Source organism: Myotis lucifugus, unplaced genomic scaffold (genome assembly GCF_000147115.1).
Source record: "Myotis lucifugus unplaced genomic scaffold, Myoluc2.0 scaffold_395, whole genome shotgun sequence".
Lineage (NCBI taxonomy): Eukaryota > Metazoa > Chordata > Mammalia > Chiroptera > Vespertilionidae > Myotis > Myotis lucifugus.
This window is the reverse complement of record NW_005871443.1, coordinates 55,595-79,663: the sequence shown is the minus strand read 5'-3', so window position 1 is coordinate 79,663 and position 24,069 is coordinate 55,595. Positions and strand designations below refer to the sequence as shown.

The following is a 24,069-nucleotide window of genomic DNA, read 5'->3' as shown; positions in this document are numbered from 1 at the left end:
CCCCCCAGTGCATGAATTTTCATGTACTGGGCCTCTAGTCTATATACACTGAGTGGCCAGATTATTATGACCAACTGACGTTTGAAGGCAAATTAGCTGTACATCATATGGGATATGGAAGCCGAAGGCCTGTTCAAACACCTATGCTGTCTGCAGTTACCAAGATAAAACGTCTCCAATTCGCACAGGAACACAAGGATTAAACAGTTGAGCATTGGAAAAAAGTCATGTGGTCCGATGAATCACATTTCCAGTTGCAGCATGCAGATGGCAGAGTGAGAATTTGGCAGAAACAGCATGAAAGCATGCACCCCACATGCATGAGTACAACCCTTCAAGCTGGCTGGCGGGGGCAGTGTTATGGTTTGGGGCATGTTTTCCTGGCATGATTTGGGCCCTTTAATTTGTGTGGAACAACATCTGAATAGCACACCATACCTAAGTATCGTTGCTGATCAAGTTCATCCTATCATGTTGATGGCGTATCCCAATGGAGATGGCTTCTTCCAACAAGACAATGCGCCATGCCACGGTGCTCTTATTGTGCAGGAGTGGTTTCAAGAACATAAGGGAGACTTTACCTTGCTTAGGTGGCCCCCACAATCACCAGATCTCAATCCAATTGGGCATTTGTGGGACCAAGTTAAAGGAGCCATCAGGCAGCTGGTTCCACAACCATCAAATCTCACAGAACTGGACAGTGCTGTTCATCAGGCATGGTGTCAGATTCCTCGCATCACCTTTCAAGATCTCATGGAGTCAATGCCAAGATGAATTGCCGCAGTATTGAAGGCAAAAGGTGGCCCAACGAAGTACTAATGGGGTGGTCATAATAATCTGGCCACTCAGTGTATATAGAAGCTCAGTGACCAAACAGCAGAATGACCAGAACGACCAGTCGCTATGACATGCACTGACCACCAGGGGGCAGACACTCACTGCAGGATGAGCAGCAGGAGCAGCTGCTCAGAGGGTGGGTCCACAGCTGCTCGGCTAACCGGGATGAGTGGCACTCCCACAGTGGGCTGATCCCTGCAGGCCATGCCCCCACCAGTGCACAAATCCATGCACCAGGCCTCTGGTACTAATATATATATGCAGCTTTATGCTTTGCTTTCTCCTCACTTATATAGTTGGGATTTTTATGTCATTTTTGGTGAATATAATTTAAAATATAATTTGCTTTTTTAATTATAAATGTCTGCTATAACAGTCTTCCAGTATAGAAATATATAAAATAAAAGCCTCCTTAGCCTTCACTGCACTGGCCAAGGAGTCAACTGCTGTGACATGGGTCCTGCATTTCTTTTTGAGCTTACATGTCATACATACTTTTTCTTTTTCTCCCAGATCAAGTTATGCAGTTTTCTTGTGGCTAATTTTTTTTTTCCTTTTGCTTAACAGTAAGCATATTGTGAACACTTTCCCATGTTACTACATGTAGATTTATTTCATCCTTTTTTACAGCACACAGTTACCTGTTGTATGACTATGACACCATTCATTTAGCCATTGCCATTGCAATTTTTATATTTAGGTTGAGTGGAAGCCTTTTGAATTTTGGAAATACGTGGTTTATAAGCTCTTTTTCCCCATAAGCTGTGAAAGTGAATTTTCAAATGTCTGCTGGTATGACTGAGTAAAACTAGAATAATTCACCTTCATTAATTATCAAATAATAAGCTGGTTTATTCTGCTTTTTCATGGTTTTTAATATTAAGTCACCTGTTGATTTGCCTTCGGAAGATCTTATTTTGAAAAGTAGTTATGTTTGCTGGCTAAAGCGAATACTTGTTATATTTTGATTATTCTTGCTCCTTTCAAAATAGGGAAAATGAATTTTAGTGGTATACAATGTGTTGTTTAGGTTCTATTAGAATAGAGTATTTTATTTTCTACTGAGCTTTTCTCTTCTCAAATGCTTCAGGTCTATGAAGCAATTGAAACCAGAGATGGGGAATCCTTTGCAGAGCTGGTGTCTTTCAAGCATCCTCATGTTGCCAACCCACGGCTTCAGGTAGGTGAAAGGACTAAGCACAGAGAGGGATACAGTGTACCTGGCTTCCTAAGACAGGTTTAGAATTTGAGCTTATCTGTTGGTGATTATATTTGGCTGCCTATAGATTGCACCTCTGACCATATAAACAGTTCTTGAGCAGCCGATCAATAATTCTCTCTCATCATTGATGTTTCTGTCTCTCGCTCTCCTACTCCCTTTTTCTCTGAACTCAATAAAAATATATTTAAAAAACAAAACAAAACAGCCCTATCCAGTTTGACTCAGTGGATAGAGCGTTGGCTTATGGACCAGAGGGTCCCTGGTTTGATTCTGGTTAAGGGCACGTACATTGGTTGCAGGCTCCTCCCCGGTCTGGGCCCTGGTCAGGGCTTGTGTAGGAGGCAACCAATCGATGCGTTTCTCTCTCTCTTCCACTCTCCCTAAAAAAAAAAAAAAAATCAATGGAAAAATACCCTCAGGTGAGGATTAACCAAAAAACAAAAACAAAACCACACACACACACACACACACACACACACACACACACACACCAAAAAACCCCCACACAGTTCCTGGAGTAGAAGCAGGCTTTTAAAAAAATAATTTAAAGTTTCCTAGGTTGTTCTAATGTGCAGAACACATTGAACCATTGCTCTAAATAGAAATTAGTGCCAGAGACTTGATGATATTCAGGTGCACATCCGGGACACACATGTCTGTTTGTCCATTTATAATCTAAGGCTGATTTCTATATAAAATTCCCCATTAACCTTCCATCTGATGGTTCCATTCACTGGTGGCCATTGTCCGAATCAATTGTTTCATTAGTGATTGTAGAATGGTGATTTTTCTGATGTCATTTTTCCCTTCCACATTTACATATGTATTGTATCAGTGTAAGAGTAGACTCATTGATTCCTTTTTTTTTTAATTCAGAGTGCTTTATAATCCATTGTAATGCTTATATTACCTAAAATTTGGTCATTGAGAGGAAAGAGTTAGAAGTAAATGTCAACTAGTCTAGACCAGTACAGAGAGAGGGTGGTTCTATCACCAGGAAGCTGAGGAGTGATTCCTAACATGCCTTCTTCTCTAACTCATTAGACCTTATTTATGTAAGGTATTATACACTTTATTAATTATTAAGCACATAGTAGCTGCTTATTAAATATTTCTTGACTGACTGGCAAGAACTATTAAGGTATGTATGAAACATTAAGATATGTATGAAAGTGCCTAGACTGTTTCCTAGCCTGTGGTAGACAAAACATTGTATTAATCTAGTGCTCTATCCATAGCTCATGCTTGATTAATATTTATTGAAACAGTGAACCTTTTATTTAGAAGTACTAAACTATAAAGTGTTACTGTTAACTGTAAAGTTTATATTCTTTTGAAATAGGTTTGTTTAAATCTGTACACATTGTGTTCTTTCCATGCCTTTTAATTTTATTTTTGCCATTTTTCATCTTATCATTTCGTTTAGTTGGCCTCTCCGGAAGAGAAGTGTCAACAAGTTTTGGAACCCCCTTATGATGAAATGTTTGCAGCTCATTTAAGGTAAGTAAAATAAGCACATCTTGGAGTTGCTGAATTGACTAAGGATTTTATTTAACATCATCTAATGCTTGAAACAATGAATAATTACTTTGGAAAAGTAGAAAAGTGTGTTTGCAATTTCACTTCAGTAAAGCCTGTGAAAATTTTGTAAACTTTAAAAAACTAAGATTTTAATAAACTTTTTTTTTTATTTCAAGGATCATGTATATTTTCAAAAGTTAAAATTATATTGTGATCATGTATATTTATATGTCTATTGTGTGTCACTAAAAAAACCAACACTTGATACTCATTATATTGGCTGTATAGTGATCTTTTGTTTAGTAGAGTGTAGAGCCCACATTTGACTGTATTTTCTCAGGGAAATATGCCTGGCTTTTAATCTCTTTGCCTGACTGGGAAAGAAACTACAGCTGAGCAAATAAGATATTACTTTTTATTTACATTTCATTTCATCTACGTTTATCTCTAAACCATCAATTCAAGCAAAGTTTTATGTCCTTACAGTATGTGGTGTTTGACTGCCTCCCTGCCTGCAATCCTTCCAGTGTTTCAGAGCAGGCTGGAGTTGGGGTGTGGGTGGGGTGGGGAGGCAAAGTAGGGTAGCCCTGTGAGATCTTAGGAAAAGTCGGGGTGCCACTGGGGTCTTTGTAGTGTAAGGTACCCTTCAATTTCCTAGCTCTGTGCAGTATGCCATGAGATTCCAGATTTGCTGATGAACTGACTAATAATGACTCTGACCAGCTGGGCATCTAGTTGGAGAGTCATCACTTATTGAAGTGCCATACTGTATTATCAGTGCATGTTACTAATAAAACCTGCTGGCAGCTAGGTTCTCCTTCTGGGACTTGAAAGAATAGTCTCAAAACATAATGTGGGATTTCCTAATATACCAACCCATTTTACTTCAAATAGTTATTTGTGTGTTTCTTCAACTTATGTAGTCTGCCAAGCAGAAGGTCCATCTTTCACTACAGGATCAGTTGAGAACTGGGGTGTTTGTGATAGAAGATGTGTGGTCTATGTAGTTTACTTCTAGGATTTTATCCTGTGAATGCCCTGTCTGCTGCTTCAGTCCTCAAGCTCCAGTGTTTCTTTTCCAGGTGCACGTACGCAGTGGGGAACCATGACTTCATAGAGGCATACAAATGCCAGACTGTCATCGTCCAATATCTTTTGTCATCTGTTAATTGTTCAGTTTATAACATACAGCGGATTACTTGAGGTTTAAGATTTTGAGACCTTGGGCTAATTTTATTTATCCCTGTAATTAGGAAAGGAATTAAAACTTTTTGGAAGAGAAACTCCTATTTACCTATTTCACTTGGTATTTAAATTTAGCATAGGTCTTAAGCCTATCATCTAGTTAAGTTTATAAGGATTTGGTTATGATTAAGGATTTTATTTAATTCTGTTATGAAGAATATTTTGTTGCCTCTAAAGCATTAAATGTAGTTACAGGGACTGGTTCCGTTCCCTTAGTGGAATATCAGAACTCCAAAATCCAGGTATAGATGGACAAAAGTGGACTCAACACACATCATCATTTAATTGTGGTCAAAAAAGACCTAATCAAGCCAAATTCTGATTTAAATCATTGAGGTGATAGCTTATAACTAAGCCCCTAGTCAGTGAGTGTCCTAGTATTTATATGTATCTCTAGACTCAGTTTGCTCTTTTTTTTTTTTTAATCACCTTGTTTAAATATATGCAGAAGAGAGTTGTTTGCTAACTATTAGGTCTGCTTTGAATTCAGCAATTTTATAATTGATGAATTAAACTTTATACTATAGATTCCACAGCCCATCTGTATATATAAAAGCCTAAGTGACTGTTAAGACCAGATGACCAGACTGTGACATGCACTGACCACCAGGGGGCAGATGCTCAACGCAGGAGCTGCCCCATGGTGGTCAGTGCGCTCCCACAGCCAACCTCCTGCGGTCCCTCCCCCTGGCCAGCGGCCCTGATCAGCCCCGAATGCCCCCGATTGCCAGTCAGGCTGAGGGAGCCCCCTCACCCGTGCATAAATTCCTGCACTGGGCCTCTAGTTACATAAAAGTTGTGATCATCTGGGATCAGAGTAACCAAATAAAGTGTTTGTGATTGCCAATTTTAAAAAAATCTTGTGCCCTGGCCGGTGAGGCTTAGTTGGTTGAGTGATATCGCATGCACTGATCGGTCACCAGTTCGATTCCCGTTTAGGGTACATGCCCGGGTTGCAGGCTCGATCCCCACTAGGGGGCATGCAGGAAGCAACTGATCCATGTTTCTCTCTTGCATGGATGTTTCAAATCATTTTTTAAAAAACTATTTTATGAAAATGGTCTTTTTCTTACTTTGGAGAAAGTATGTATGAAATAAATATATTTAGTACTTGCACCTTATGATACTCAGATATTTGTAAGTGGGTTTATACATTTTTTTCTCAAGAACTTACTGCTATGAGTTTATAATTTTTAAATGGTGAGCTATCCCCCTGAAAGTTTAGAATTCTCCTTATTTATTCTTCTTATTTGTAGCATTATTTAAATTTTATATGTTATACCTTAATGTAGTACATCATTCCTACGGGCGTTTCAGGCCCACAAAGAAGAAAACTGGTAAGTATGAACAAAAACAACTAGAAATTAGCCTCTTTTTTTTTTTTCAGAAGCTTTAAAAAATGTAATCTAGTTAAATATGTATCATATTTTCTATGTGAACATTTAATATGTATTGATGTAATGTCAACATGGATAATGGAATTTTAATAGTCATTGTAAACTTAAATGGCAGATCAGCCAGATTATTTGCAGTGTGTTTATATAAAAATGAAGTATTTTTATTTCAGCCCTTGCATGCCTCCAAATATTTATTAAATACAATTTTTTCCCCTTCAATTGTTATTTTTGGTTTTAAACTTGGACAAAAGAGGTAGATCACTACAGTTCATTTGGGGTAATATAATACATAATAATTGGGTTATTTTAAATTGTTTGCCAAATTAATTCTTAATTTTATGATTTATTAACAAACTGTAGGCAAACACTGAAATTTTGTTTATATTGGAAAAAAGGCAAAAACAAAACCCCACAGCCCCTTTTAAAGTGAAGGCTTATTTACCCATGAAAGGAAGACCAACACAGCCAGCTAGATTTAAAAAAATTTTTCTTTTATGACATTTTGTCTGTTGCATACTCCTGTTGCTGTTAGGAAATTTTACTAAATCACATCTTGCTTTAATGGAGTTGTTTGAATAATTGTGGGGAGTAGAGAAGGAGGATGTCCTGGGAGCAATGAGGAAGTGCTGCCTCAGTCTGAGGGCCCCTACGTGGACCAGGGTCTAAGCCTCTGAGGAGGGCCTGGGGTAGTAGGTGGAGAGAGCTTCAGTGTCTGGCCTCTGTTGATCAGGAAGCACAAGGGCTGCAAGCTGCCCTGATGGATGATGAGGAAGGTAACAGTAGCCATTGGATTATTGGAGGGGGGCTAACTCCTATTCTGGATAATAGCCTTGTGTGTAGATGTCAGTCCCACCTCTGGTAAGGGGCTCTCTGACCTCGTAGCCTCTTCAAACACCTGTATTTTTTTGCCCCTGTAGGGCTCTGCCTGTCATGTATGCAGTAGCACTTGATCTTCGAGTATTTGCCAATAATGTAAGTTCAATTTTTACCATTATTGTTTTACAACCCAGACTTGGTATCTGTCTATTGCGTACTTTCATGTCATTCTTTACAGGAGTTTTGAGACATGAGTGGGGGTTGGGATATATCTGATATAGAGAACAAAATAACAGGGATGTCTCAACTTTTCTTTTTGGGTTGATGTGAACAGATTTAAATAAACTGGTTTTCACACTGTAGCTATAGAGGGAGTTGTTTCTGCATATGGTTAATCACTTATGACATGCAAGATTTTTTTTTTTTTTTAAAGGGGACGGAACAGTAATAGATGGGCAATTCTGATTCTCTTCTACTGTTGAGATGTGACCTGTCCCCTCTCTTAAAGAATTCCATCTTAATGTAGGTTGAGGCAATAGCTAAGGGTTTCTCTGGTATGAGGAGGTAAAGATCCTGGCTTTTATGGAGTTGCTTTCCCCTTGGGGATCAGCATCAGCCAGTTTTGGAGCAGTGTTTCTCAACTTTTTGGTCCTAAGACCCCTTTACAGTTTTAAAAATTATTAACGACTCTATGACTAGACAAGATGGAATAAGCACATTTTTCCTATTTCTCCTGCTGGGAATTTTAAAGCCAATATGACTCTGAGAGGTGGAGAGAAATAGGGGGCAGGAACCTGCAGAGCAGTGAGCAGTGAATTTTCTGCATTTCTTTTTTGCCACCTCTCTGACCTAGCTGGGTCCCAGAGAAGCCTGAAATCTGGGAATACCAACCCGCAGAGATGAAGAAGCCCCAAGAAGAGCAGGAAGGGGCAAGGCAGCTCATCAAGACAGACCTCTTTGATAATTCCTGCTGCATTCCGTACAAAGTATGCGGGGCCCCAATCTCTGGGGAGCCAGACCCCCATCCCACCCAGTGCCATAGAGGTGGAGCCCCCATTACCACTGGCATGGTGTCAGCAGAGGCCTGCTGAAACAAGATAAATAAGATCCACAGCCTCGTAAGGTAATAATACCCCAAATGTCCAGGGTATAACTGAAAATACTTATCATACCAAGAATCAGGAAAATCTTAGCCTTTTGAGATGTTGAATGAGGAAAGACAATCAACAAACACCAACACAGAGATGACACAATGTTGAAATTCCCTGATAAAGATTTTACACCAGCCATCATAAAAAGGCCTAAAGGAGCAATTACGAACATGCTTGAAACAAATGAAAATGTACAGTCTCAGCAAAGAAAAGATATAAAGAAGAACCAAATGGAAATATTAGAACTGAAATTATAGTGTTATCTACACTAATAAAAGACAAAGATGCTAATTGACTGTACCTTCACTACGCCCATTAGCCAATCAGAAGAGTATGCAAATTAACCCAACAAAGATGGCCGTTAAATTTGCATACTGCAGGCGGGGCCCGGGCCCTGGATCCGTGACCCGGCGAGGCGGGACCAGCAGCACATGATGCTGCCCACGGGCTCCAGGCCCCGGATCCCTGACCCGGCGAGGCGGGGCCGGCAGCACACGACGCTGCCCGCGGGACCCGGATCCGTGACCCGGCGATGCGGGGCCAGCAGCATGCGACGCTGCCCACGGGACCCAGGCCCCGGATCCGTGACCTGGCAAGGCGGGGCCGGCAGTGCCCGATGCTGCCCGGGGGATCCGGGTCTTGGATCCGTGATCTGGCAAGGGAGCAAAGCGGCAGAGAAGGAAGGGAGCCGTGGGCAAAGCGGCGAAGGGAGGGAGCGAGGCAGTGGAGAAGGGAGCGAAGCCCACCAAGGAGACATATTATCAGTCTCCTTCTCTGCTTCGCTCTGGTCTCAGGAAGCTCTATTCTTGCAGGAATAGGCCCGAGGAAGCCCTATTCTTGCAGGAATCTTCCTGCAACGGGCCTTTAGTATGTGTTATATCTATGCATATTTACTGTATTAGAAATTTTAACTGGGAAAAATTTTAATATTCATTTAAAGTAAGAAATAATAGGAGGGCGGGTGCCTGTCTACAGTGATCTCATCAATAACCAATGGGGGGAAAAGAGGACATATGTAATACTTTCAACACTAAAGATTAAAAATTAAACTAATAAAACTTTTGCATGGTAACATAATTGACTTTTAAATAAAAAAATAACTATTTTTAGAATGAACAGAAAGTACTAAGAAGAATGATATTCTTTTGCAGTTTAAACTCTAATGTCTAGTGTAACAGAAGCCACCCAGATTCTCATTTCTGCTTCTGTGTTTACTCTGTTGTAATATGTTGTTTTGGTTGAATATATGAAGACAGTCTGGCCTCACACAAAGGTAGATGGAGTAGGGAGGAGTATTTTAGTAGCCTTTTCAGATAATTGTAGATACTCTTCTTTGAGCTGTATCAACACTAAAAGCTACTTTTTACAGGCTAGTTACAGTGTGGGCTCTGAAGCTTAGCAGTGAACTTTTTCCACTGTTACATCAGAATCCACTGGTGAGTCATGAACTTTGAATGGATCTTTTACCCTTGCATGGTTTTGTAAAATACATTGAACATTTGGAAACTTTTAGTTCATTGAGTTATGAGATGTTCCCACTATTGATACATTTCATTATGTAAAAAACAAAACAAAACCAGAAAAACTACATTTGTTAATATCTACAGTGACCTCATCAGAAGACTCTTGAAGTAATGGAAAGCTGCCAAGTTCACGGTGATCCATAGAAGTTTTCCAAATTTTTTTTTTCCCTTGAAAGCCCAAATACTGACATTGGTAACAAATACTGTCAGTTGTTTGCCTGAAAGTAATAGGCTTCTTTCATTCACTTTCAAGCACGCCTGAATTGCACTGCTTGTCTGTCAGTTCCATGGTGCAGCTGGCAATTCCAACAGTGCCCAAGTGCTTTCCTTAAAACAACCATCATATTTTGCTGTGGGACAGACATACTTTGAATATATTTCCCATTTCACCACAAATAGCATTAGAAATTTATGTATTTAAGGACCAAGACTTAATGATACTGCATCATTAAGGACATTTTAAAGTGAAATTAGCTTTGTTGGTTAATTGATTGATGGATTGTGGATGCATGATGCTCCAGTGGTTTCACCTACTATTGTTTTTGCACCATCAGTGAAAACTGTGCACATGTCAGTACAATAAAAAGAAATAGTAATTTAATTTAGTATTATTATGAAAGTAGTTTAACCATGTGAGTTATCTGCCAGCATCTTGAAGGCCCTCAGGAACTCATAGATCACACTTGGAGAACCTGTGATAGGGAGATTATGAGTGGGAGAAAATGGTTCTTTTTTAATGAAGACTATCCTGAAAGCAAGGAAGAGGTCAAACTTGGTAATGACTTCGGTATTTATTGAAAAGTGTGTGTTTCAAGGTTTTTAATAGCTGTGTGTAGGAAATGGGAAAGTCAGTAATGAGGGAACAAAAGGCTTCTTAATGCAGGGCTACATGCAATGGCTTAAAAAATTGGTTGACTTATTAGCTTGAATTAGTTGAAGAGAGATTTGATTTGTGGAAGAGGTGGACTAAACTATAATTCTAGATGATTTCATCAGAACCCTTTGGGACCTTTGTAGCCTTTTTGTTTTGTTTTTTTTTTGCTTCTAGCTGCACTGTGATTTTCTTTTTTAATTAAGAAATCTAGCAGAAATAAAAAGTAAATGTTTTTATATTCTATTAGGCAGATCAGCAGTTGGTTAAGAAAGGAAAAAGCAAAGTTGGGGACATGTTGGAAAAAGCTGCTGAGTTGTTGATGAGCTGTTTCCGAGTCTGTGCCAGTGACACGTGAGTAAGGTTTTGGAGACATATTATCAGTCTCCTATCATAATGCATTGCCCCTTCCCTGCCCTTTGTCTGTTGTTGACATTGACTTGACTTCTACATATGTGTAACCCCACAGTCATTTTATTTTTTGCTTTTAACAGTCAATTGTTTAGTAAAGAAATAAGACAAGAGAAAAATAGTCTTTTATGCTTAGTCACATATTTGCCATTTGAGCTCTTTAATATTTCCCATACAGTAGATCTGAGTTTCTGTCTGGTACCATTTCTCTTTTCTCTGAGACTTTGATTTAGCATTTTGCTTTTAGTGTTGGTCTGCTGACAATGAATTCTCAGCTTTTTTTCTGAAATTCTTTATTCTGTCTTCATTTTTGAAGGATCCTTTTGCTAGGTGGAGTATTCTAGATTGGACTCTTTTCTTTTAAGACTTTAAAATGTCATTTCATCAGCTTTTCTATGTTTCTGATGAAGTCAGTTGTCGGTTCTTATTGTTGTTTGTTGGTATGTAATGACTCTTTCCTTTGCCTTTTTTTCTCTTCACTTTTGGCTTTCAGTAGTTTGACCCTCATATACCCAGGTGGTGGTTGTTGTTTTTTAATTCTCACCAAAGGATATGTTTTTATTGATTTTTAGAGAGAGAGGATTAGAGGTTGAGAGAGAATCATTAATCAGTTGCCTCCTGTTCGCATCCCAATTGGGGATTGAACCCACAGCCTTTTGGTGTATGGAACTCCAGTCAGCTGAGCCACCTGGCCCGGGCACCCTATGTATTTTCCTGTTTTTCTTGCTTCTTGGATCTTAAGTTGATGTTTCTTAATAGATTTTTCTAAATTTAATTTTTTATATTCTTCAACTGCTTTTTCTTTCTCTCTTTCTTTCTCTCATTCTTTCTCTTTTCTTTCTGGGGCTCCAGTTACATGTACATTATACTACATGATATTATTCCACAGGGCACTGATATACTGTTTGTTTTTCAATCTTTCCTCCCCCTCTCTTTCATTTTGGGTAATTTATATTGACCTGGTCTCAAGTTGACTGTTCTTATTAGTATGTATGTATGTATGTATGTATGTATTTATTTATTTTAAAATATCTTTTTATTGATCTCAGAGAGGAAGGGAGAGGGAGAAAGAGATAGAAACATCAATGATGAAAGAAAACCATTGATTGGCTGCCTCTAGCACACCCCCTACTGGGGATTGAGCCTGCAACCCGGGCATGTGCCCTTGACCAGAATTGAACCCAGGACCCTTCAGTCCGCAGGCCAACACTCTATCCATTGAGCCAAACCAGCTAGGACCACTATTTAATTTTTGCTTCTAGACTTTCCATCTGATTCTACTTTAGAGTTTCCATTTTTCTCCTGAAACTCCATCTCTTCACCTATTATAAAGCTATGTTTATTTGAGAGTTTTAGGATATTTTAAAGCAAAGAAAGGAAAAGCTTTCCATGTGTAAATAAACAAACAAAATCTCTAGTCCCCAGAAAAGTGTTTCAGCTTCTCATTTCTCACCACTCTGTCCCCACTAGCCCCACCTCAAAACATTGCACCCAAGCTGGACTAAAGCAGTTCCTCCCAATACTCCCCACCGAGGCTTTCCACACATGCCATTCCTTTGCCTGGCATGTCCTCCCAGCTTTTCATCTGGTTGTCTGCTTATTTCACAGCTTTCCGCCTCCCCTAAACTTTCATGACAGATTGTACATTGTGTTCACTACACTCAGCAAAAGTAATTATTTTGGTGATGTTTGGATGATGTTTGTTCGATTTCAAAGTCCGTGAGGGCATGTATGCGGCTTTCACATGGTGTCTCTCACACCAAGGTAGCCCTTAGGAAATATTGATTACATGAATACTTGGACTTCTATTTGATTATATGTTCCTGCACAGCAGTGATCTTCATAACCTTGGTTTGGCAACGGTTTTCTTAGCTGTGAAACCAAAAGCGTAAGCACCCAAAGGAAAAATAGATAAATTGGACTTCATCAAAATAAAAAAACTTTTGTGCTTCAAAGGATACTACCAAAAAATGGAAAACAACCATAAAATGCTTTATAACGATTAGCTTTTACATACTATTGCTGCAAACTAGGCAGTTTTCAGGTGCTGCAGCAGAGGGAGTGTATTACCTAATAATTATCTGGGGTTAGAATTCCTGGTTTGGACTCTTCAATTTTACCTATTAGATAAGACATCTTCTTTCAAAATGTTGTTTTATTTCATAAATATGACTTAAGCTGTAAGATTTTATCTCAACATATCAATTTGTTTAGACAGTTTATTTTGTAATTTATAAATATAATTCTTATTTCCTATGTAACTGGATAAAAATTTTTTCCCATAGTCGTGCTGGTATAGAGGATTCTAAGAAGTGGGGGATGCTGTTTCTGGTGAATCAGTTATTCAAGATTTACTTTAAGGTATGCTTCTGTTTGAATAGTGTGTAAACTTCTTTCTCCTGTCTTCCCAGATACCATTTCTATTAATTATCAGCTAGCTCCCCTGGCATTGCTGGGGAAATGGTCATCACCTAGCCATATTTGTAATCCTAAGAGCTAACATTTGTTGAGTGCCTGCTAAGTGCAAGGCACTATTGTAAGAAATGTCGCCTTGTTTAAAAAACCTCAGCCCTATGAGGTAAGCTTTTAGCTCCAGGGGAAACTAAGGTGCCCGCATATTAAGAGTGTGCTGGTGTGCTGAACTGGGCTTTCAGTGAGGAGTTTCACTCCAGAGCCTCTGCCAGAACATATGGGCCTGTGAATGGGTGAAGAAATCATTCTTTGCTACATGAGTTGGCCAGGTGAAGAGCAGCTGTGTCACACACCAGCGGCTGGCCCCTGGCCCCTGTGGGGGGCCTTCATTCAGAGGGAACATCTGCCCTGGAAGCACCTCTGCCTGATGCTCTTCTTAGGGCTTTCTCAAGTGGGTATAATCTGTGCCATATGGCTTCTGTTTCGATTTTAGTATTATATGATCAATTTTGATGATGGTAATGGGTTTTGTAATTCCCAGTTTAAGGTTGCATAGGCTTAGTAAAGTAGAAGTTTAAGTTGGTCCTGCCTGTTTTGTTTTTTTTTAAATAACATGTTTAGTGGATTGTAATTTGTTATAGATCAACAAACTCCATTTGTGTAAACCTCTCATCAGAGCCATCGACAGCTCAAATCTGAAAGAAGATTATAGCACAGCACAGAGAGTAACATACAGGTACTATGTTGGACGAAAGGCCATGTTTGATAGTGACTTTAAACAAGGTATGTTGTTAATCATTTTTTCCAGTATTTTAAAGCCATTGCATTCTGAACAACTCTGTAATGTAGTTTTAGAGATCACAATTATTACAATTTATTATTACTTAAAGTGGAATATAGGTGTAAACCAAGTTATTTTTTGTTTATTTTTGACACTAAAGTTGGTTAAGTAAAAGGAAAATTGTATTTGAAGTTTCTTAATCCATGCTGGGTCTCTGAAATACATGCAGACTCTCAGTTATTCTGGAAATCTTTTTTCCGTGAGGAAGTAAGCAGCAGTATTCTTGGCATTTGATAAAAGTAATTGTTTTCTCCCTTTGCCTGTGCTGATCATGCTGGCACAGGACATGGAGACTGGGGCAGCAGGTAGCTCAGCTGCCAACTTGCTGCTTAGAAATCCCCCATGGAATGCCCAGGCGAGCAGTGGAAATGTGTCCTTGTTCTGGTGTTGTCTTTGGTGTTTGTGGCCATAGGCGATGGTGTCATTACCACATCAGAATGGCGCTTTCGTGAAATTACATTATTGTGCAATTTATATCATTAACTTTCTCAAGAACATGATGCCAGTTTTTTTCTTTTTAAACTTTTTGATTAACTGGCATGAGGTGGTTCTTTATAACTTCTTTTATTGTACTCAGACCAGACTTTTTAATTCACCTCTTCAACAGCTATTTGCGTATGAAACAACATAACTTCAGGCAATGTAAGATAGATAAAATCACTTTTCTCTCCCCATGTCTTATAGCCATGGATTCTCTGATAACAAAAATAACAGCTCTTTCATCTTATTTTTTATTCTATAGGCATATACAGACCCAATTTCAAATTTTCTTTCACAAAAAAAATTTCATAGATGTAGGACTTTTGAAAATGGACTTTCTTTGGTTATTCTTCATCACTGCTTTTTTTTTCTTAAATTATGAAGCATAAGAAGAAAAGCTTTTAAATTATATTGAAGTCTATTAAGGCATTGATAGGTTTTTGCTCTGAAGGTTCGAGTGTTTTTAATACCCAACAACAAGAATTATCAGTATTATTGGTAGACATTTATAGTTTCTGAAAACTTTAGAACCTTTGTATAAGGATAAATGGCAGGATAAAGAGCATAGAGGGAACTTCAGTAGCCGTATATTTTAAAAGATGCTCTTGTCTGACCTTTGCCGATGTCTCTGCAGCCGAGGAGTACCTGTCCTTTGCCTTTGAGCACTGTCACCGTTTAAGTCAGAAGAACAAAAGGATGATTTTGATATATTTACTCCCAGTAAAAATGCTGTTGGTGAGTTATTCAGTTCTTATAGACCCCTTTGCTTTCAAGAAGCTTATAGACTTTGTAGAAGCTTATAGATGGTTTGTAGTTGATCACAACCTGAGCTGCATAGGAGCCCACCCCAGAATAGAGGAAGAATAGCTTTGTGTGTAGCCTGAACCATGTATCTTCATGATTGACACTTCCAGATCCTTCTTTAAAGGCTTTGTTTGTATTTCCTTCCTATTTAAAGTATCTACTTAAGAAATTTAACGTAATGTAGGACAAATAAAATAAGTTCATATTATTTCTACTCCCCCTAAAAAATCTACATTAATAGAAATGGATTAGCCAAGAACGGAAAATGTCATTCCAGCCTATTTGTAGGTGTCTTATTTGGTCACCAAAAGTTATTTTTGGTACTTAACAAGCAATGACAAATAACTAATATGTTAATTGGCTAAAACATTCTCAAAGTGATAGATAGACCTTTCTATCCTCCCATTTAACATTTTCTAAAAGTTTATCAAAGCAGTGGACACATTTGGTTAAAATTATTTTAGTTCAGGATAGCTTGTATTGGCAAAGGTACAATGTTGTACATACCCTTTCTACTTATAACTATCCTTCACAGAAACAAAGAAGATAATTTTTTTAAGCTTTATTCTTCTAAAGGTTGTTTCTGTATTTCTAAATCTGAATTTAGAAATTTCTTCAGTTATCACTTCCCTCCTATGATATTAAGGACAAGAGACATGGGAAGGTCAAGATCAAGGTCATATGTAACTGAATGACACAACTATATTATACCAAGGTTTTCTGATTTCTAGATCAGTTTCCCCCCCCCCTAGCATACTATGATGTTTTCAAACCTTGTTCAGCTACTTAACACTTGGAGTGGGGGAAACGAGTTAAGTCGGCTCTCGTGAATTGCGCGTACTCCGCGGGAGCCGTCTTTAACTCGGTTCATATAGATTTGCGGTGGAGTGCGGGAAACGTGTAAACTCGGGCCGATTGTAACTGCGTATTACCAAATATTTGTTTGTAATCCACCCTTTTGGTGGATGGAACAAAACCAAAAGACAGAGCCATCTTATATTTTGGCGGGAAATTCACCCCACACTGGAGTGTTAAGAAGAAATTCTAAGAAATACAAGTTTGCAAGTTTTTAAAACTTAGTTCCTTGATAAGGATTTTATCAAAAATAATTCTGTTTAAAAAAATAAAAAGCAAACAACCAAAAAAAATAACACAAACACCCAAAAAAACAAATTCTGTTAAAAAAGAAAGGGCTCTTATTCTGGAAAATTAACTCTTTGTCTTAGGGTCATATGCCAACCATTGAGCTTTTGAAAAAGTATCATCTCATGCAGTTTGCTGAAGTAACCAGAGCTGTAAGGTAGAGTATTTTATTCTTTTCTATTTGGGATTTTTTAAAATATAAAATTAATAAAATTTCACACACCAATTAAGCAGTTGAACCAATTGCTTTTGGTGTGATATCATCCTGGGATTTTGTTTTGTGACCATGCTTGCTCATCTTTCCCCCCGTCACCCAGTGAAGGCAATCTCCTTCTATTGAACGAGGCTCTAGCGAAGCATGAGACCTTCTTTATTCGCTGTGGCATCTTCCTTATCCTTGAAAAGCTGAAGATCATCACCTACAGGAATCTTTTTAAGAAAGTGTAAGCAAAGTATTTTTGTAATAAGTTGAAACTCTTTGTATGACTCATGTAGAGTTGTCAGGTTATGAAAACTTAAAATAACAGGTGCTGTGTCTTCTGAGATGGAGATGTCAGTCTGTGTGGACAAGGTCCCATCACTTTTCCTTTAATTGTGTGGAATAAAGTGAAAATTCCCCGGCCCGCCCCCTGCCTCCAGGCGTTGGTGCCACACAGTGCGTGAGCAAAGGCTCACTTGTGGGAGGGATAACTCGGGGTATGCATGATAAGAGAACTTAGCAATAGATATTTTAAAACACCAGCCCTAAGAATAAAATATTCCACATTTTATCAGAGTGTGTGGGACAGAGTTGTTCATTTTCTTTATTCATAATTAAACCTCTCCCTGCCACTCCTGTCTGTCAGAAAGTTGAATTCTTCTGCACTTGTTTGTTTTCATCCATGTAACACTGGAAGTTGACTCTTCTTCAAGGCCTGATCCTAACAGGATCTCAGTTAAGAAACTTCAAACAAAGGCAGACTTTTTATAGCTGTAAGTAGTATATAAAAAAATGGCAAGGACCATATTTCATCGAATCCATTTTAATACATTGTTTGCGGGTAGTTTTTATCGCGCGCTAACAGGTGGCTCTACTTCTTACAGTCAATGTAAAACGTATAAATACGTTTCCCGCATACAATGTGTTAAGATTTCAGAGATAGTACAATGTGAAAATACCTTCATCTTAGATTCCTTGAAATATTTAGTAAATATAAAAAATTATACTTGTACTAGTGGCTTTTTCAAATTGAGAAGACAAAATTATCCTATGTAATAAAATGCTAATACAAAAATTACCCGAACGGTGGAACAACCAGTTGCTATGAGGTGCACTGACCACCAGGGGGCAAATGCTCAATGCAGGAGCTGCCCCCTGGTGATCAGCGTACTCCCACAGGGGGAGTGCCGCTCAGCCAGAAGCCGGGCTCAGGGCTGGAGAGCACAGCAGCAGTGGCAGGAGCCTTGCCCACCTCCGCGGCAGCACTAAGGATGTCCAACTGCCAGCTTAGGCCCTCTCCTGGCATCAGTTTGACATCCCCCAAGGGCTCCCAGCCTCCAAGAGGGCCAAGGCTGGGCTGAGGGACCCCTCCCCCCCCCCCCCCCCCCCCAAGTGCACGAATCTTGTGCACCGGGCCTCTGGTATTTAATAACTCTTATTTTTAGAGTGTATTTAATAGGTGGAAGATTCCTTTCATTCCTAGTGGTATGTTTCCTAGAAGATGTGTTTTCTACTGACTTAGTGCTCTTTTTCTTAACTTTTGAAGTACTTGCATTCTGTTGGTAACTAATATGAACTTCTGTTTCCCTCTTCCAGGTACTTGTTACTCAAAACACACCAGTTATCTCTGGATGCTTTTCTAGTTGCTTTGAAATTCATGCAAGTGGAAGATGTGGACATCGATGAAGTCCAGTGTATTCTAGCCAACCTGATATACATGGTGCGTGAGCTCCTCGGTTCAGGTTAGGACTTGGTCTAGATCAGTGGTCGCCAACCTTCTGGACCTCTCAGACCACCAGTGGTCTGCGGACCACCGGTTGGCGACTGCTGCTCCAAAGGTTTCCTTAAACCAGCAGTTGCCAACCTTTCAGACCTCACGACCACCAGTGGTCCACGGACCACTCGTTGGCAACTGCTGGTCTAGAATGTGAAGCTTTGATGCACTGTCGTTAAAGTTGTTATCAGACCCTTTTCCTTTGTGAAGGTATTTTCTGACAGAATTAATTGTATCCCAGGAAATACCATGATAATCAAAGGGCTTTATAGAGGGTTCGGGTGGGTGAATATAATATATATTTCTATATTCTCCGTATATAACTTTATTCATTGTTCTCCCAATGACTTGAATTGCACTATGATTGGGGAAGAATGCTTATGCCAGAAGAATAAGTAAGTAACTCTCTCAACATCAGTGATGTGAATCAGGAACATAAACTAACCCTCTGTTTTTCTCCTACAGGGTCACATCAAAGGCTATATATCACATCAGCATCAGAAGCTAGTTGTTAGCAAGCAAAATCCGTTTCCTCCGCTGTCTACAGTGTGTTGAATGTATCAACACCTATTCCTCTGGTGTTTATCGTACTGATGAAATCACTACTTTGCCAGGACGTTACTTTCTGCAGCCGGAATCTCTTTGGGGCTCTTCTCTCAAGGATGTTGAGACTGAGTCTCCCGTATTCACAGCCACCTTGACATTTCCTCATCACTCGTTACTAATGTCGACCTCACGGAGACTTGGAATTTCTTTTTCAAATGTTGCAGACCCTCCTTTGACTCTGGAGCATTGGAGAAACTTCTGTGAAGGAGGCTCTTCTCCAAGACAGCTACAGTTTACTTCTCCCAAGAGTTATACACAAGTGCAATTTTTTTAATATAATTTTTCTATATAAAAGGCATTCTGAATTTATACAAGTGACATAAGTCTTTATTATATCTTCTGGGAAACGAAATTTTGCTAAGATTTTAAAATTCACTCTTTTCCCCCCACTGTCCTTACCATTAGTCCGCGTTAAATTAGCATATTTGTTTTTGCCAAGGTCCTTTCAGAGAAGTGGGCCAGTGTGCCTACAGATTGGCAAAAAAAATAGTTTAATTCTGGGGTTAAAGTATATCAGAAATGAAGGAGAGATACGTAGTGTGTTTAAGACGTGTAAGATTTAAAAATCTGAATTGTGTATACATTTCCAATATTTCACTCAAAATACAGTTTAAATCAACTCACATTTTATTTTTAATCTTTTAAAGTATTACATGTCTCCTTTTTCCCCCAATTAACCCCCCTGGCCACTCCCACCCTCGAGGGCAAGCCCCCACTGCCCCACTGTCTGTCCATTGGTCATGCTAATATACATGCATTTAAGTCCTTTGGTTGATCTCTAATCCTCCCTCCCCCTGCCTTTTCCCTGAGGTTGGACAGTCTTCTCAGTGCCACCTTGTCTCTGGATCCATTTTTGTTCATCAGTTTATGTTGATTATTATATCCCACACTAGAGGCCTGGTGCACGAAATTCATACCCGGGTAGGGTCTCCCTGGCCAGGGCCTTCCTTCCCTGGCTACCAGCTGCTGGCCAGGACCTTCCTTCATTCCGCACCACCCCCTTCATTCCGCACCACCCCCTGGTGGTCAGTGCATGTCATAGCGAGTCATGGTATTCCTGGTCTCCCAGTCGAACTCCCAAGGGGACACTTTGCATATTAGCCATATATATATATGAGAGGCCCAGTGCACGTAATTTGTGCAGGAGGGGGGCAGTGGGAGGGGTGTCCCTCAGCCCGGCCTGCACCCTCTCCAATCTGGGACAACCCCTTGGGGGATATCCAACTGCCGGTTTAGGCTCGATCCCAATCGGACATCCCTCACACAATCTGGGACTGCTGGCTCTTAACAGCTCGCCTGCCTGCCTGATTGCCCCTAACCCCAGCGGTTCTCAACCTGTGGGTCTCGACCCCTTTGGTGGTCGAACGACCCTTTCACAGGGGTCACCTAAGACCATCCTGCATATCAGATATTTACATTACGATTCATCACAGTAGCAAGATTACAGTTATGAAGTAGCAACAAAAATAATTTTATGGTTGGGTCACAACATGAGGAACTGTATTTAAAGGGCCAGAAGGTTGAGAACCACTGCCCTAACCGCTTCTGGCTGCCAGCCTGATCTCCCCCTAACCACTCCCCTGCTGGCCTGATCGCCCCCAACTGCTCTCTCCTGCAGGCCTGGTCGCCCCCAGCTGCCCGCCCCTGCTGGCCTGATCTTGCCCGCAACTGCCCTCCCCTGCTGGCCATCTTGTGGCGGCCATCTTGTGAGGGCGTTGCACAAGGGCGTGACACCATCTAGGTTTTTATTATATAGAATATGAGTGAGATCATGTGATATTTATCTTTCTCCAACTTGCTTATTTTGCTTAGCATAATGTTCTCCAGTTCCATTCATGCTGTTGCACATGCTAAAAGTTCCTTCTTTTTTTATAGCAGCATAGTATTCCATTGTGTAGATGTACCACAGTTTTTAAATCCACTCATCTGCTGATAGGCACTTAGGCTGTCTCCAAATCTTAGCTATGGTGAATTGTGCTGCTATGAACATAGCAGTGCATATATCCTTTCTGATTAGTGTTTCTGGTTTCTTGGGATATAGTCCTAGAAGTGGGATCACTGGGTCAAATGGGAGTTCCATTTTTAACTTTTAGAGGAAACTCCATACTGTTTCCCAGTGGCTGCACCAGTCTGCATTCCTACCAGCAGTGCAAGAGGTTTCTTTTTTCTCCACATCCTCGCCAGCACTTGTTTGTTGATTTGTTGATGATAGCCATGATAGGTGTGAGATGGTATCTCGTTGTTTTGATTTGCATCTCTTGGATGATTAGTGACTTTGAGCACATTTTCATATGTCTCTTGGCCTTCTGTTTGTCCTCTTTAGAAAAGTGTCTGCTTAGGTCCTTTGCCCATTTTTGATTAGATTATTTATCTTCCTTTTGTTAAGTTATATGAGTTCTCTGTAAATGTTGGAGATTAAACCCTTATCGGAGATAACATTGGCAAATATGTTCTCCCATGCAGTGGGCTTTCTTGTTATTTTGTTGATGGTTTCTTTTGCTGTACAGAAGCTTTTTATTTTGATGTAGTACCATTTGTTTATTTCCTCCTTAGTTTCCGTTGCCCTAGGAGCTATATCGGTAAAGATATTGCTAAACATATGTCTGATAATTTGCTGCCTATGGAGTCTTGTAAGATTTTTATGGTTTCCCATCTTACATTTAAGTCCTTTAACCATTTTGAGTTTGTTTTTGTGTATGGTGTAAATTGGTGATCTAGTTTCATTTTTTTGCATGTATCTGACCAGTTTTCCCAGCACCGTTTATTGAAGAGGCTGTCTTGACTCCATTATATGCTCTTGCCTCCTTCGTCAAATATTAATTGAGCATAATGACTTGTGTCTATTTCTGGGTTTTCTGTTCTGTTCCATTGGTCTATATGTCTGTTCTTGTGCCAGTACCAGGCAGTTTTGAGAACCGTAGTTTTGTAATATAGCTTGATATCTGGTATTGTGATCCCTCCAACTTTGGTCTTCTTTCTCAGGATTGCTGCAGCTATTTGTTGCTGCAGCTTTTTTTATTCCAGATGAATTTTTGGAGAGTTTATTCTAGGTCTGTGAATTGATATTTTAATGCGGATTGCATTAAATCTCTAAATTGCTTTGGGTACTATGGACATTTTAATGGTATTGATTCTACCAATCCATGAACACGGTATGTTCTTCCATTTGTTTGTCTTCCTCTATCTCTTTTTTCAGTGTCCTATAGTTTTCCGAGTACAGGTCTTTTGTCTCCTTAGTTAAGTTTATTCCTAGGTATCTTAATTTTTTTGGTGCAGTGGTAAACGGGATTGTTTTTTTAGTTTCTCTTTCTGTGAGTTCATTGTTGGTGTATAAAAAAGCCATAGATTTCTGGGTGCTGATTTTGTATCCTGCTACATTGCCAAATTCATTTATTAAGTCTAGTAGTTTTTTGATGGAGTCTTTGGGGTTTTTTATGTACAGTATCATGTCATCTGCGAATAAGGACAGTTTTACTTCTTTTCTAATTTGGATGCCTTTTATTTCTTCTTCTTGTCTGATCACTATGGCTAGCACTTCCAGTACTATATCAAACAGGAGTGGTGAAAGTGGGCATCCCTGTCTTGTCCCTGTTCTTAGGGAAATGAATTTAGATTTTGTCCATTGAGTATGATGTTGACTGTATGTTTGTCATGTAAGGCTTTTATTATGTTGAGGTATGATCCCGCTATTCCCACTTTGCTGAGAGTTTTTATCAAGAAAGGGTGTTGGATTTTGTTAAATGCTTTTTCTGCATCAGTTGATATGATTATGTGATTTTTGATTCTCAATTTGTTTATGTGATGTATCATGTTTATTGATTTGGGGATATTGTACCATCCTTGCATCCCCGGAATAAATCCCACTTGTCATGGTGTATGATCTTTCTAATGTAATGCTGGATTCGATTTGCTAGAATTTTGTTGAGGATTTTAGCATCTATGTTCATCAAGGATATTGGCCTGTAGTTCTCTTTCTTTGTGGTGTCTTTATCTGGTTTTGGAATTAGAGTAATGCTGGCTTCATAGAAAGAGCTTGGAAATGTGCCTTCCTCTTGAATTTTTGGGAATAGTCTGAGGAGGATAGGTTTTAGTTCTTTGAATGCTTTCTAGAACTCTCCTGTAAAGCCGTCCGGACCAGGGGTTTTGTTTGCTGGAAGATTTTTTATTACTGCTTCAATTTCTTCGGTTATTATCAGCCTATTAAAATTTTTCTATTCTTCCTGATTGAGTTTTGGAAGCTTGTATTTTTCTAAGAATATGTCCATTTCATCTAGGTTGTCCAGTTTATTGGAATAGAGTTGTTCATAGTAATTTTTCATAATCTTTTGTATTTCTGTGGGGTTGGTTGTTACTTCACCTCTTTCATTTTTTATTTTGTTTATTTGGGTCCTCTCTCTTTGCTTCTTGGTGAGCCTGCCTAGAGGTTCATCAATCTTGTTTTTCCTTTCAAAGAACCAGCTCATGGTTTTATTGATCTTTTTTTGTTGTTGTTCTCTATGTTGTTTATTTCTGCTCTGATCTTTATTATTTCCTTCCTTCTGCCTACTCCGGGCTTTTCTTGTTGCTCTCTTTCTAATTCTTTGAGTTGTAGGGTTAGATAATTTATTACCATTTTTTCTTGTTTTTTGAGGTAGGCCTGTAGAGCTATGAACTTCCCTCTCAAGACTGCTTTCACTGTGTCCCATATATTTTAGATGTTTGTGTTTTCATTATTGTTTGTTGCCAGGATGCTTTTTATTTCTTCTTTGATCTTTTTGAGAATCCAATCATTGTTTAATAGTATGCTATTTAGCCTTCAAGTGTTTGATTTTTTTCA

General features: G+C 39.3%; 1 protein-coding gene across 5 annotated transcripts in view; it reads left to right on the top strand.

The window, feature by feature from the left end:
- Positions 1 to 19,562, top strand: part of PCID2 (PCI domain containing 2) — a 24,609-nt gene extending 5,047 nt beyond the window's left edge. For 2 of the 5 annotated variants that reach the window (XM_023743497.1, XM_006102034.3), the window contains 13 exons: positions 1,928 to 2,017; positions 3,486 to 3,559; positions 4,663 to 4,728; positions 6,121 to 6,162; positions 7,140 to 7,194; positions 10,834 to 10,937; positions 13,280 to 13,355; positions 14,048 to 14,189; positions 15,362 to 15,462; positions 16,758 to 16,831; positions 16,992 to 17,117; positions 18,470 to 18,593; positions 19,113 to 19,562. In XM_023743497.1, the coding sequence (XP_023599265.1) occupies positions 1,928 to 2,017; positions 3,486 to 3,559; positions 4,663 to 4,728; positions 6,121 to 6,162; positions 7,140 to 7,194; positions 10,834 to 10,937; positions 13,280 to 13,355; positions 14,048 to 14,189; positions 15,362 to 15,462; positions 16,758 to 16,831; positions 16,992 to 17,117; positions 18,470 to 18,593; positions 19,113 to 19,202 (1,164 nt within the window). In that variant the 3' untranslated portion in view covers positions 19,203 to 19,562. Of the gene's footprint in view, positions 1 to 1,927; positions 2,018 to 3,485; positions 3,560 to 4,662; positions 4,729 to 6,120; positions 6,163 to 6,910; positions 6,996 to 7,139; positions 7,195 to 7,891; positions 8,162 to 9,606; positions 9,626 to 10,833; positions 10,938 to 13,279; positions 13,356 to 14,047; positions 14,190 to 15,361; positions 15,463 to 16,757; positions 16,832 to 16,991; positions 17,118 to 18,469; positions 18,594 to 19,112 lie in introns of those variants that run through there. The other 3 variants (XM_023743499.1, XM_023743498.1, XM_023743500.1) reach the window with 3 other exon arrangements.
- The last annotated feature ends 4,507 nt before the right edge of the window (positions 19,563 to 24,069 follow it).